Here is a 15,921-nt window from a genome sequence, read left to right as displayed (position 1 = left end):
AGATAGCTTAATCTCTATTATTTATTCCTGCTGATTGTAATGGTCACCGAATCAATATGTATCTTGCCTTATCTGAATGCTCCCCCCTGTAAAATGACTATATAATTCAGAAACTGCTGTTCCAGAGAAGACTGGGAACTCATGTCCCTGTGCACATGGCCGATCGTGCTCTCTCTCTGGAGCCAAGAATAAAGATGAAGAAGGTAAAACTACTCTGTGTCTCTGAGCATTTTGCTTTGATTGAGGGGGAGAAACGGGATGACAAAGGTAGTGAGAATGTCACAGTCTACCAGTTGGATGAGTGGGCAAACATTTAGCCACTGGAAAATCAATGTGGGAAAATGTGAGGTTAAGTATTTTGGCAGGAAGATTAGATTATTATCTAAATGGAGAAAGAGTATAGAAATCTACAGCACAGAGAGATTTGGGGATCCTTGTCCATGAGTTAAATGCTACCATCCAAGTTCAGCGGGTAATAGGGAACGTAAACGGAATGTTGGCGTTTATTTACAAGGATGTTGCCAGGGTTGGAGGATTTGAGCTATAGGGAGAGGCTGAATAGGCTGAGACTGTTTTCCCTGAAGCGTCGGAGGCTGAGGGGGGATCTTATCCAGGTTTACAAAATTGAGGGGCATGAATAGGGTAAATAGACAAAGTCTTTTCCCTGGAATCGGGGAGTCCAGAACTAGAGGGCATAGGTTTAGGGTGAGAGGGGAAAGATATAAAAGAGACCTAAGGGCAGCATTTTCACACAGAGGGTGGTATGTGTATGGAATGAGCTGCCAGAGGAAGTGGTGGAGGCTGGTACAATTGCAACATTTAAGAGGCATTTGGATGGGTATATGAATAGGAAGGGTTTGGAGGCGTATGGGCCGGGTGCTGGCAGATGGGACTGGATTGGCTTGCGATATCTGGTTGGCATGGACGGGTTAGGCCGATGGGTCTGTTTCCATGCTGTACATCTCTATGATTCCATGGCTATATGGGAGTAGAGTATAAAACTAGGGAGGTTTCGCTAAAGCCATACAAGATGCTCCTCAACCACAGGTGGAATACTGTGAACAGTTTTGGGCTCCTTACTGAAGGAAAGATAGACTGGCATTGGAGCCAGTCCAATGAAGGTTCCCTGAGCTGATGCCAGGTTTGGACAGACCCTTGCTTATTGAGAAGAAGTTATATAAGTTGGCCCCTTACTCACTGGAGTTTTAGAAGAAGGTTTATTTTAATGAAACATACAAGATTCTTGGAGGAGCTGATGGGGCAGATGCTGGAAGATTGTTTTCCTCTTGTGGGAGAGTCTTAAGACCAGAGGGCATCATCTCTGAATACTATGTTGCATATTTAAGGTAGCAATGAAGAGGAATTTCTTCTGAGGGTAGTGATCTGTGTAAATCATTACTGCGGAGAACTGTTGAGACTGTGTTGTTAAGTATATTCAAGGCTGAGAAAGAAATTTTTAATCAGGGGGAGAATCGAGGGTTATGGGGTAAAGGTAGGTAAGTGGAGTTCAGGATTATCAAGTCAGCCAAAATCTCATTGAATGGTGGAGCAGACTTGATGGGCTGATTGGCCTGCTTCTCTTCCTACATCCTGTGGTCTTAAATGAGATGACAGGCCAGCATTGGAGAGGATATTTATCACAAAAATGCAGTAGGATGTGCTGTTTGAAATTTTGGATCAAGAATTATTGGATCAGAATATGAGGAAGTTCAGACTGCGTGTTGCTTGTGTTCATCAGAGTATCATTCCAGTTTTAATGTGTTGCACTTGCCGTGAAAGCAATTGACCCTGCTGCTGATTCACGAGATACAATGGGTTGTTTCATTTTACCACACAAAATTGTGCATGTTCAAGAAATCAATCTCCCACTTTTTAAAAAAGCAAACAATCACTAGTCATTGTGGAACAGTGTCACAATGTTTAAAAGTGTATCAAATATAAATTATTTCTAAAATATAAACCAGTGCTATAGTTGAAACTTTTCTCAGGAAATTGGGAAGTGTAGGGTCATGAGACATTCCTTCTCTGTTTTGGTGGGACCATGATTGATAATTCCATGTATGAACATGTTTTATTTGTAATTATAATGCTAAAATTTCCTTTGTCAGTTTCTGCTTTTATGTATGTCAGTGTTAGTTTGTGGATAATGTGTTGTCTGTGCTTTAAGTGCCTGGAAGGCGAGAGTAGAATTATGAATCTCGCGAGGGTGAAGAATCACAGGAATGATTAGCAAATCGATTAAATTTAGGTTGGAGATAAAATAAAGTTTGTGCAAATTATTGCTTAACAGTTGGAAAGCAAGCGTCCGTAGCATTTTAGCATTTTATTTAGAAGCACCATCTGGCTCAATCTTTCAGATTGTCCTCTTGGAGTCTGATGCTCCTATTAGCTCTGGTTTTGTTGAATTGGCAGCAATCTTCCACACTCAGACAAGACCAGTTATTAGCATAGGCATGGAGTTCACCTGATGGGCACTGGCTATTTAGAATCTGACTTAACACTGTCATAAAAATAAATTTAAGGAACATTCATAGTCCAGAAGGGCAAGTTATGGCTCTTTTACTACACTTGGGAAGAAAACATTTGCTGTCACCAATGAGGGTGAATTTAACTAACCAAATCCCTAGTTCTAATTCATTTTCCAAGGTTGTATCAATATTAATGGATAATTATTATATATTTGGTAAAGAAGATTGAATCATTCAATACATAAGTGGCCCTTCAGTCCATCAAATCTGTACTGCCAAAAATATACCACTACCTGCATTAGTCCCACTTTGTTACTCTAGGCCCATAAGCCTGATTGTTGTGCACGTATAGTGTCATAACAAAGTACTTTTTTTTAAAAAGATTGACGTTTCCTCCTTCAACTGACCTTCCAGGCAGCGCATTCCAGATCCCTGCCACTCTCTGGATAAAAAAGTTTATCTTGTGACATCCCCAGTAACCTTCCTGCCCTTCACCTTAAAATTATCCTCCCTTAATGTTGATAACTAAAGGGACCTGTCCATGTCCTCTATCTTATACATCTGTATTCGGTTCTTCTCTCACATGCAGGTGTGCATGCACATACATCTTCTCTGCTACAAAGAAAATAACCCAAGCTTATCCAGCCTCTCTTCATAGCTGAATTGCTCCATCCCAGCAACCTCCTAGTGAATCTCCTCTGCACCTCCTCCATTGTAATCAGAACCTTCCTATAATTTGGTGACCAGAAGTATGCATACTACTCCAGCCGTGGCCTAACCAAAGTTGTGTACAGCTCCAACATGACTTCTTTGCTCTTATAATCTATATTACGACTGTGTGACAATGCTGCTTCTTCTAACAAGGTTATGCTGTCCTTTTTTTTTCTTTTAGAGAGGTAGTAAAAGACACAGACTCTGAAAAGTCTGGGATTGAAGGGTTTCAGGGACAGTTTGATTACACCTAATAGATACTGCCTTAGGCCGAATGCTTTCAAGTTTTAAGTAAAACACTTATACAGTGAAAGGGAAGTGGCCAGTTCTCTCAGCTTTTTTTTGGTTTGGTTTTTAGCAGTTATGTGAAAAAAGCTGCTGGACCCAAAGAAGGTCTGTGCTGGTATTCTCTCTCTGACTTCCCTCCTATAAGAGCCTGTGTTTGATTTTCCCTTTTGTGCTAAGGGGTGTTTTTGGGGATTGTAGCAAGTATTTGGAACAGCATCATTAAGTTGGGATAATCTGTTGGGTTTTGGGAGAGGTTACGTTATTCTGTATTCTGTTCTCTTTCGTTTGTGTTTCATTTGGTAATCTTGTAAATAAATTCTGTTTTGTTTAAAACGAAGTGGTTTGACCAGCTGCATCACTCCTAGAATATCCACTCTACACGTGCTTAAAACAACTAGCAAAGTTAGGGTCTGGCTACTTTCTTAATGTTTTGAGGGGGTCTGGCCTGGTCTATAATAGACTGATAAAAGGCAAGTGGCCTATATGCCTTAACTACTCATTAACCACCTTCAGGCACCTGTGGACAAGCACCCCATGTTCTTTGGAGATTCCTAGTGTCTTGCCATTCATTCAGTTCTCCCTTGTCTCATTCCTTTTACTGAAGGGCAATATTGTTCTGCAGTTTACTCCTTCCTCCTCACTGTCAACCACCCGGCCAATCGTTGTTATCCTGGTGCTGGAGACTTGGATTTGTTTCTATGGATCTTATTGCCATGAAGTTCAAGTTTCTCTGGTTGCACATTATTTGCACATTAGAGCAGAGGGCGCTTACGTGGGATTGAAACAGTAACTCTGTTTCTATTTGATGATGGAATGGGGCTTTTAACAGTCATTGTTAAGGGGTGCAAAGCTCAAATATAATAGGTGTGGAATTGTATAGTCTTGATGAATCAGGTTTGTGGTTGAAAGCTCCTCTGGGTGGGTCAGAACGTGAACTGGACTAGCCCTATAAATAGTGCAGCTGCAAGAACAGGAATCTTGCAAAGAGTATTTCACCTCCTGACTTCCCAAAACCTGTCTGCAATCCACAAGGGTCATAGGTCAGCACTGTGATGGAACACTTGTTTGGATGGGTGCAGCTCCAACAACGCTCTAGAAGCTTGACACCATCCAGGATAAAGCAACCCACTTGATTGGCACCACATCCAGAAACATTCACTTCTATCACCTGCAATGGACAGTTGTAACAACATGTACTATCTAAAAGGTGCACTGCAGAAATATACCAAACCTCCCTAGACAGCATCTTCCAAACCCACAACTACTTCCACCTAGAAGGGCAAGGGCATCAGTTACCTGGGACCACCACCACCTGCAAGCTATCCACCACCCTGATCTGGAAAAATATCACTCCCTGTAGTCTCATTTGGTCAAAATCCTGGACCTGTCTTCCCTAACAGTACTGTGGGTCTACTTACAGTAGATGGACTGCAGCAATTCAGGAAGGCAACCCCCTACCACCTTCTCAAGGGCAACTGAGGACAGGCTGGCTCATCCAGCAACACATAATTCGCAGGAGTGAATTAAAAAACCCAAGATTTGGGTTAATCTAACGAGTCAGAAAGAGGAGCGGAATCGATGATTTGTCTTCAGCTTATGCACACAATGGCTTCTTCCTTCCCAATAGACAATTGAGGAAACTTGCTGCTCATCCACTTTTGATGTCAAACAAGCAGTGTGACAAATTACAAGTGAGACAGACTTCAGTCTATCTTTCCCATTTCCTTTTTCTTTCCAACATAGTTTCCAACATTCCACTATGCCTTTCAGAAGTTGATTAAATTCTTTCCACTCCCAAGTCCTTGAACGCTTTGAGATGAGCAATTGTTTGCAAGGACAGAGTGCAGAAGCTGATGGGTTTAAAAAGATCTTGAGTTTTATTTAAGGAGAAATAGCCATTGACAATATTGACTAATATGTGGGCCAAGAAGAGTAATTGATTAGTTCACATTTTGGTGCATATAATGTCAAACAGTGGGTCGTGTAGGCAAGATTATAGGGGGGAGATAATGACACTCGTGAAACTCATGAGTTTCGAGCTTGAATCTGTGTAAGCCTTGAGGAAATTTGCTTTGGAGTTGGGATAGAACAGCCAAACAAATGGATTCAACCTTAGTGGCAAAGTTGCCCATGACCACTTTGTGCCTGTGGTTGAAGGTGAGTGGTTGACGAGTTTGCAGTAGAGAAGAGAAGCAAAATTTATTTGCATTGTGGTTTGATCCTTGAACAATGAGCAGTTTTTACAGGAGAGCAGACTAGATTATGGTTTGCATGGTCCAGCCACATGTAGAAACGAATGCCTTAAGCCAATTATTCACCAAATTGTTCAAGTCATCTCAGCAAATGACGGTAAAAATCCCAAAAGCCAATTAGTAAAATTATCTGATTTATTTACTCTCTCTGTCAGAATCTCCTAGATAATCTAAATAAGGCAGGGTATACTATAAGCAGCACCATAATAATTGGAGTGTATGTATTGATGATTTATTATCAAAGTAAAGGTCAGTATTCCTTTATATTAGTTGTACATGTGTCTGTCGTAAATGCTTCAGAATGAGGTGAAGTAAGCAGCTGTTTAGACGTTATGCTGCTGTGATTTTGATGCACTGATCTGAACAGTGACTGCATGAATAATTTTGTGAAGGTCATTGTAGAATTTGTACATATTCTAGAAGGAAACTGCACACAGTGTTTCTCGTATGTGGGCTGAATATTAGTTTGAGTTGCTTTTTTGTGTACTCCTTTCTAAAAGGTACATCATTTAACTGCCTGAAATCAAGACAATTTGGGCAAATATTTATTCTGTAGTAACAGAATTGGTTATTGTAATAGTAAAGTTAATACAAGGCTAATATTGTTATCAATTACATAACATGCATTGAAAGAAAGAACTACTATCTATTTTAAATATTGCTTTTGTCGAGAGATTTATTTTATTTCCAAAATAGCGGATGATTATCCCAACTGCTTTTGGAGATTAAATCTTTGTGAAATAGTACTATATAAAAATTCCATAATATTCAAGCCAGTTTTACTGACATTGAGCTGCAGAAATCACTCCTTGTACTTAATACACTAGGGCAGATACTGTAGATTGCCTTTAGATAAATGATTGCTAGTCATTCCTGTGAATGGGCAGAGCATCTTCAGTTTAGAGATGCTTCTGTTATTACCCATTCTCTAATGACACAGTAGCAAAGCTCAAGGGTATAATAAAAGTATCTAGCAACAAATCTCAGTCTAAAAGCTGAGGCCAAATACACATAATAAAACTGCTTTATTTCACAGCAAATGGAGAGTCAGACTAACCATTATTGTCAACTGCTTTATGAACACCTCTACTCAGTCCTCAAGGGTGACCCCGATCTTATGTTTACTTACCATTTATTACACCATCTTGCTCTCACAGTTGCCTTTCAGTCCTAGGTTTGCTGGTGTGTTCCACTGAAGCTCCATGCAAGCTGACGGAGCTGCACCTCATTTTCCACTTGAGGCATTTTACACCCTTTTAGACTGAACACTCAGCTCGACAAATTCAGACAATGGATTCTGTCTTCCATTTTGATAGATTTACCCCCCATGTCTATATCTTGTTTTCATGCCTTTACTTGCACTTGGGACTAACATTTCTCCCATCATTAATGTTTACTTTGGATCTTTCACTTTTTCTTTTAGATCATTGCCACTCCCTTCTGTTCCATTTGCTTCCCTCCCATTTTCCAACAATATAAAATGGATCCTAATTCCACCTCTCCATACCAAAGGAGAGTCATTTCAGACTCACTGTTAACTCTGTTTCTTTCTCCACAAATGGTTCCGGACCTGCTGATCCAGCGTTTTAGATCTTCATCACTGGAGTGTTTTTTTTTGTTTGACTTGCCTTCAATTTCTTTCAACCGATATACCTTGTCTTTGTGAAATAACGTAAAATAATAAAATTTTCTGTTTTTCCGACATTTGTGAGTCACCTCCACTGCACTTCAATTAAAAACTGAAATAACTGTGGATGCTGTAAATCAGAAACGAAAACAGAAATTGCTGGAAACACCTGAGCAATTTCTGTTTTTAGTACTACACTTCTGAATCCGACCAAAAGACTGCCCACAGTTTTAAAGCCTGACAGGTTTAAGGAAACTTCTTTATTTCCAAAACATCTGTGTTCAAAGATTCTGATAGCTCCCAGTGCACTTGAGGTATTTTCAGATTATCAACAAGGGCTAATGAATTGCTTATTGGGCTGGATTTTGCAGTCAGCAGTGAAGCAATTGTGCTCACTTCTGAACGTAACTGCCAACAAGATCTTTTGATCTCTGTAGTCTGGATTTTTTCTTTTCGGTTTTAGATTTTGGTGCATGTCATGCGCAATCTGCAAAAATCCAACAACATTAACATCTTCAAGAATGGTGATTGGTCAGTCACATTCAAGTTAGTCACAGCCATCAGACTGGGAAATGTAAACACTGAATTGTTCACTTTTTATATTTCTATTTATAATTAAAATTTTAACACATGGAATTAAAGTAGAAGTTAAATACAACGAGCAATCTTTTATAAATGTCACATTTAAAGTAGGTGAAATTCTTATGAAGAGGTTTTGACATAAAACAAATATAAAACTATTCTCTTGGGGCCAATACAGCAGTACATTGTTGAATGAGGTATAACTAAGCTTGTTCAGTCATAGAGCTGTACAGCACGGAAATAGACCCTTTGGTCCAACTCATCCAGGCTGACCAGATGTCCTACATTAATCTCGTTCCATTTGCCAGCATTTGGCCCAAATCCCTTTAAACTCTTCCTCTTCATGTACCCATCCAGATGCCTTTTAAATGTTGAGATTTGTGTCAGTCTCTACCACTTCCTCTGGCAGCTCATTCCATACACCATCATCCTCTGCGTGAAATAAGTTGTTCCTTAGGTCTCTCTTAAATCTTTCCTGTCTCACCTTACACTTATGCTCTCTAGCTTCAGACTCCTCTACCCTGGGAAAAAGACCTTGGCTATTTATCCTATCTGTGCCCCTCATTATTTTATAAACCTCCTATAAGGTCACCCCTCAGTCTCTGATGCTCCAGGGAAAATAGCCCTAGCTTATTCAGCCTCTCCCTAAAACTCAAACCCTCCAACCCTGGCAATCATATAAATCTTTCATTCACCCTTTCAAATTTAACAACATTCTTCCAATAGCAGGGAGACCAAAATTGAAAGCAGTATTTCAATAGTGCCCTAGCCAATGTCCTGTATAGCTATAACATGACCTTTCAACTCCTGTAATCAATGCACTTACCAATAAAGGCAAGATACCAAATGTTGCCTTCATTATCCTGTCTACTTGCGACACAACCTTCAAGGAACTGTGAACCTGCACTCCAAGGTCTCTTTGTTTGGCAATACCCCCCAGGACCCTACCATTAAGTATGTAAGTCCTGCCCTGATGTGTCTTATGAAAATGCAACACCTCATATTTATCTAAATTAAACTCCATCTTCCATCCTTGGCCCATCTCATCAAGGTTATGCTGCACTCTGAGATAACCCTCTTCACTGACCACTACACCAATTTTAGTGTCATCTGCAAACTTACTAACCATTCTTCCCATATTCACATCCCATTCATTTGTATAAATGACGAAAAGTAGTGATCCAGTACCAATCCTTGCAGCAGACCACTGGTCACAGGCCCCAGTCTGTAAAACAACCCTCTACCACCACCCTCTGTCCCCTACATTAAAGCCAATTTTGTATCCGAATTGCTAGTTCTCCCTGTATTCCATGTGATCTAAGTGTGCTAACTAGTCTACCGTGCGGAACCTTGTCGAACACCTTGACTGAAGTCCATATATACAATCTGCACTGCTCTACCTTCATCAACCTTCTGTGTCACTTCTTCAAAGAAACTCAGTCATGTCAGTGAAACACAATTTCCCATGCCCAAAGCCATGTTGAGTATCCCGAATCAGCCCTTCCCCTTCTAAATGCATGTAAATCCTGTCCTTCAGAATACTCTCCAACAAGTTTGCACATTCTCTCCGTGTCTGCGTGGGTTTCCTCCGGGTGCTCCGGTTTCCTCCCACAGTCCAAAAATGTGCAGGTCAGGTGAATTGGCCATGCTAAATTGCCCGTAGTGTTAGGTGAAGGGGTAAATGTAGGGGAATGGTTTGGGTGGGTTGCTCTTCGGAGGGTCGGTGTGGACTTGTTGGGTCGAAGGGCCTGTTTCCACATTGTAAGTAATCTAATCTAATCTAATCTAAACTAAACTAAACTTGCTCACCGGTCTATATTTCCCTGTCTTTTCCTTACCATCTTTCTTAAACAGTGGAACCTCATTAGCCACTCTCCAAGTCTTCCGGACCTCATCCATGGCTCTCAATGATACAAATATCACAGCAAGTGGCCTAGCAATCTCTTTCCTAGCTTCCCACAAAGTTCTAGTATACACCTGTTCGGGTCCCGGGGATTTAAACACCTTTAAGACATCCAGCACCACCATCTCTGTTATTTGGAAACTTTTCAAGATATCACTATTTATTTCTCCAAGTTCACTAGCTTCCATATCCTTCTCTACAATAAATACTGATGCAAAATACTTGTTTAGTTTCTCACCATCTCCTGCGGTTTCACACATAGACAGCCTTGTTGATCTTTTTAAGGGGCCCTATTTTCTCCCTAGGTACTTTTTTTTTGTCCTTAATGTATTTGTAGAATCTCTTAGGATTTACCTGAACCTTATTTTGCCCTCCCTAATTCCCTCTCGAGTATTCTTTTACTGCCCTTGTATTCCATGAGGGATTCACTCAATCCCAGCTGTCTAAACCTGCTATATGCCTCCTTTTGTCTTGACCAGAGCTTCAAATTCTCTAGTTATCTAGCATTCTCTACAGCCACTAGCCTTGTCGTTCACACTAATAGAAGCATAATGCCTCTGGACTCTCATTATCTCATTTTTGAAGACCTTGTAACAAGCCAAACATTTTCAAGTATGAAACAAAACTATGAGAATAACGGTAGATGTTCTCGTCAATCCACTGATTTGCAGTTGACTGGATTCTGAGGGAAGGCCCTCAACATTGGAAACTTAGAGAATCATAAAGTTATTGAGAGTAATTTCGGGATTTGTTCCCCTGTGCATTGACAGGCACAGCAGCCATCCTCTGCTTTCTGTTGGTTAGCCGATCCCCTTTCCAAGCTAATAAATTACTCCTAACCCCTTGTGCTCGTACCTTGGTGTCAGGCTTGGTGCCTGTGCTGACTCCTTTGTTCCATAAAGAGGATGAATGTACTGAGAACCTCTGGTGATTGTTGAGACATTGACTGTTTAGAATCATTATTACGACCACTTGGAAAAGGCCACATCATAGGTTTTGTTAGCCACAGCTGAGCTGATTTGTAAGTTTTTTATTTAAGATGAAATTAACAAAAAATACAATTGACTGGCTGAGGTGCTTTTTTTTTATTTGTGATAAATTTAACTTCAATATTGGCTGACGAGTGCAGATGAACATAATTGCATTTGACTGAATGTACAGGAGGAAAACAGTTCTCTGACTGCAAGTAGGTAAAATAAAATTTGGGAGTAGATTTGTAGCTCGGGTGCTCGTTGTTGTGGTTCTGTTCGCCGAGCTGGGAATTTGTGTTGCAGACATTTCGTCCCCTGTCTAGGTGACATTCTCAGTGCTTGGGAGCCTCCTGTGGCCGGAGGAAAGATCACAGAAGCGCTTCACAGGAGGCTCCCAAGCACTGAGGATGTCACCTAGACAGGGGACGAAACGTCTGCAACACAAATTCCCAGCTCGGCGAACAGAACCACAATATCTATTTAAAATACACGCAGAAATATTCAAGATGCTACAGTGCTTAGTGCGTTGTAATTGAGGTAGTGAACGTTCAACGACAAGTCAAGATGCAGCTTTTCCTTTCCAAATTAGATTTCATAGAAGGAGCTATTAGTGTAGAGAAACAGATATGTATTTTCTCTTGTTGATAGTCATCTTGCACATTTGTGAAATGGAGAATCAGAGTTGTTTTGTTTCTGTACCATCTTGGCTCATAGCAAGCATTGTAATAACATAACCTGGCAATGGAAAACGACTAATAGCTTTGCTAATGCAAGTAATCACTCCTGTCAGTGAGTGGATTTCTTCACTTCAAGATTTGGAACAATAAATCAAATCATTAAGTACTTGCGATAATTAAATTTATATTTTTATAAGGAATATAAAACTAAGACAATTCTGTAGTTTTAACATATTCACTATTAGTATTCACTAACTGCAAGTCAATAAACGATTGGGATGAAATTTGTTTGTAACCAAAGCAAAATTATGAACTGGGAAATGATGACTGCTACAAATGGGGGGAGAGAAAACCTATCACTGGCTTTCTTTCTGTTTTAACAGGGTCATGGATTTTCCAGGGCATTTCGAACAAGTCTTCCAGCAGCTGAACTATCAGCGGCTTCATGGGCAGCTCTGTGACTGTGTGATAGTTGTTGGGAGCCGTCATTTCAAAGCCCATCGCTCTGTGCTTGCGGCATGCAGTACCCACTTTCGTGCCCTCTTTACTGTTCCAGAGAGTGATCAATCACTGAACATGGTTCAGCTCGACAGTGAAGTAGTTACAGCCGAAGCCTTTGCCGCCCTTGTTGAAATGATGTACACATCCACGCTGATGCTCGGAGAGAGTAACGTTATGGACGTGTTGCTGGCAGCTTCCCACCTTCACCTGAATTCAGTCGTTAAGGCTTGCAAACATTACTTAACGACGAGGACTGTACCCATGTCTCCTACAAGCGAAAGGCTTCAGGAGCAAAATGCTCGGATGCAGAGGTCCTTTCTGCTTCAGCAGTTGGGTTTGAGCTTAGTAAGCTCTGCCCTCAGCTCCAGTCAGGGAATAGATGAGCAAGTCAATGTGAACTCATCACTCCGCCATCACTTGGAGGATCAGTCGACTGCATTTCCTGTCCAGCGGTTGCAGAAAAGGAAGGCCATTCCTGATGAAAGATCAAAGAAAAGGATGAGACCTTCCGTGGATGAGTCTATCATCACTGAAGAAACATCAGAAAATGGACAAGCTGTAGTGCACACATGTGAGGAATTATTTACACCAGACTCCCTGAAGCTGGGAGATGGTTCTAAAACTGATGTAGCTGTTGAAAACAATGTGGAAAGTGCTATCATATTTGAGCAGGCCTTCAGCACTCCAGAAGATAACCAGATGCCCAGTCAGTCAGATAACAGTGCAGTAGGCCATTCTCAAACATCCATGGCTTCTCAAGCGGTTCACGTTGAAACTGCTTTTAATCAAGATTCCGCTAATGAGAAGTCAGATTTCCACTCTGAGAGCACGGAACTTCACGTGAATGGAAATGAGGAGCAGGTCCGAATTGTTGTGAAAGCTGAACCATTGAGCTCACCTGATCCCCAGGATGAGGCCAGTGATGTTGCCTCACAGGCTGAAGGTAGCGAGTCGGTAGAGGTGGAAGGAGGGATGCCTGGCGCAGAAAAACTGGAGCTTAGCCCGGAGAGCAGTGACCGGAGTTTCTCTGATCCCCAGTCCAGTACCGACAGGGTTACAGACATACATATGCTAGAATCTGCAAACACTGACTCAAAAACTCCATTTCACATTTCCACCTTTTTAAATAAGACCCGAACAAATAGCTACAGTGGAGGTCAGAACAGTAATGACAACATTCCGAACACAACAAGCAATGGCAGAATAGAAAATGAGGCTACTTATTTAATGGGTTCGGTGCCTGGCATTTCTGTCGGTCCCAACTCTTCAATTGCAGCGGCTCGATTGGAGAATCCATTTACTGATGGTTCCGATACTCATACTCATTTTATGCGACCCATGCATGACTTGCTGGGCCTGTCCTGTGGGCAGCCTTCCAGCTACAAAGCTGGGGGAGAACCATTCAGATTAGATTTTCCTAGACCTAGTTCTGGATTGCATTCATTATCCAGACAATCTATCATTTCATCACGAGGAGGAGCCAGTAGTTTCCCAGGATATCGTCGCATTGCCCCTAAAATGCCCATTGTTACCTCAGTTGGAGATGCAAGCTCTGTTTCCCAGGATATTGGCTCAAACTCCCAGATCCGAATGTTGAACAGTACCGTTTCTGCTTTTGAGAATAATCATTCTTTGCAGTCAGGTCCTCCCCAGCTGACCCGAGCATCGGCAGACGTGCTTTCGAAGTGTAAGAAAGCCATGTCAGAACACAATGTTTTGGTAGTGGAAGGTGCCCGTAAGTATGCCTGTAAAATCTGCTGCAAGACTTTTCTAACATTAACAGATTGCAAGAAACACATCCGTGTCCACACAGGAGAAAAGCCCTATGCTTGTTTAAAATGTGGGAAAAGATTCAGTCAGTCGAGCCACTTGTACAAGCATTCCAAAACAACCTGCTTGAGATGGCATGGCAGCAGCCTGCCAACAACTCTCCTTTGAGATTAGACTTTCAGTGTGACTGTGTTCATGTCTCTGAAGGATCATTAGATCTTTTTAAAACAAGGTGGTTTGTAAAATTAAGGAAGAAAATAAGAATTTTCACTTGATTAACAGCAAAGTGTCAGTAGGGTGCTGAGTTCAGAGCAACTGAAATTTTGTAGAATTTAGTAACTGTATATATGTACTGCACTTTTATATGCTCTTAAGCAGTTCTGTTTTGGTAGTTGCACAATAACGCAAATCTGCCAAGTGATTAGTAGAGTTGTCTGTTTGTGTATCTTTCAAAAGTTTAGCTTGTGTTTTATTTCTTAAAAATATTTAAAGAAGGAAACCAGTAAGCCAATTTTGTCAATTATTGGGAACCCGACTATTTATGTGGGAGGGTAGAGGTTTGAATCTCTCTATCTACCAATGAACAAGCCTTTCATTACCACACCATTGTGCAGGAGAACTCCAGTGTAAGTGCATGAAATGTTTAAGGGTATATCCTCACCTTTCAGTTCCTAAAATGGTATTCATATACTATCTAGCACCATCACCAGCCGAAGGTCATTGTTCCATAGTATTGTTAAAACATCCAGATGTGTAAAGTATTGCAAAATCAAGATAGTAAATAAAGAGAACTATCCTGGAATCTGGCTGATCAGAAGTGAAGTGAACCTTCTTGGGACTGTGCTTGATGATACCGAATTGTCCACAATTTGTCACTATCCCTTTAATGGTGTTGGACAGGGGCATGCTTGTGTAACAAGTTATTGAACTTGTAGACATGCATGGGGAAATCTGTATTATTTATCCCATGTGACTTCTAAGCGTAATCTATATCACTTTTACACCAGGCACAGTTTGACCAGTCAGAAGGGCAAAATAATGCATGCATACATTCACTTTCTTCATGAGCCAATAGTTTCCTAACTTTCCAGCTCTTGCTACTGGTTCTGAGCTCCTGAATCCACTGTTGATCCTCTTTACTTTAAAGCTCATGTTGACTCAGAGTGCCATATCACAAAGTCCCTTTCAGTATACCAAACAGCCATCAATTGTGGACAAGATGTTGCTTTGAAGATCAGTCTATTGTAAATGACTTGAATTTGTGTTACTGGGTGCAGACAGATTGAAATATCTCCACCTACCTTTCACAAGCACAAAAACTATTCATCCTAAACTTCAAAAGAAAATTTGCAGTCATTAACCCATTTAGTCCAACTTTCTTTTGAAAGAATGGTCTTCATTATCAAAATCAAAGAGACTTAGCTTGTCGAGTAAAACTAAATACCTAGAGTTTTGGTGTATAAATTGCACTTTTGAGACAGTAATTTTGATTATGTAAGATAATGACTACACTGGTCAGTTATACAGTATACTTTTGGTCTGGAATATTTATTCAGACTTCCAAGTGCAACAGTTGTTCAGGATATTATTGGAAGTTTATGGATGCCAACGTGTTCTCTACGGGTTTCTAAAAAAGATATGGTTCTCTTGAAAGTTGGCATTAATTTGGTGCACAGCATTCTGAATATACGGTGTCCTTATGAAAGTTTAAAATCTTTATTTTAACCACAAGAGAAAATTTATGTGGAGAGCCCTGTAAGTTTTTATTATGAGTCAAGAAATATTTCAGTATTTAGATACGGTAGCTCTCAATTACAATGTGAAGATCAGGCAGAATAGCAGCACCTTTTTCAGCCCATCCAAAGTTTCAGTTGAATCAATCCTCTATCAAAAGTTCTGAGAAGCTGAAATAGTGTAAAAGGCATATTTATTTGATTAGGTTGTGTGAAGAGCCTTACACTACCAGTTATCCTGACTAAACTGGTACGCCAAAAAATTGCAATGGAATGGGACTGAAGAAATAATGGTAAAAACACTGTCAAAGTATTCTTGTGTAGCATAAAGTAATTTTGTACACTAGATCCAGTCTCTGTAAAAGGTCAATATACTATGTAACGAACAATAAAATTCATGTCCATTAAAACCTTCAGTTTGTAGAGAATGTTATTTAA

The 15,921-nt window shown here is 40.6% G+C and overlaps 1 protein-coding gene across 2 annotated transcripts in view; it reads left to right on the top strand.

The window, feature by feature from the left end:
* Positions 1 to 13,918, top strand: part of LOC122564602 (zinc finger and BTB domain-containing protein 5) — a 35,482-nt gene extending 21,564 nt beyond the window's left edge. For both annotated transcript variants that reach the window (XM_043719694.1, XM_043719702.1), the window contains exon 2: positions 11,863 to 13,918. In XM_043719694.1, coding sequence (XP_043575629.1) covers positions 11,867 to 13,918 — 2,052 coding nt within the window. In that variant the 5' untranslated portion in view covers positions 11,863 to 11,866. The remainder of the gene's footprint in view (positions 1 to 11,862) is intronic.
* Positions 13,919 to 15,921: the final 2,003 nt, after the last annotated feature.

This window comes from Chiloscyllium plagiosum, chromosome 2 (genome assembly GCF_004010195.1).
Source record: "Chiloscyllium plagiosum isolate BGI_BamShark_2017 chromosome 2, ASM401019v2, whole genome shotgun sequence".
Lineage (NCBI taxonomy): Eukaryota > Metazoa > Chordata > Chondrichthyes > Orectolobiformes > Hemiscylliidae > Chiloscyllium > Chiloscyllium plagiosum.
Note: the sequence above shows the minus strand (reverse complement) of the source record. Positions and strands in the feature narration are given on the sequence as shown.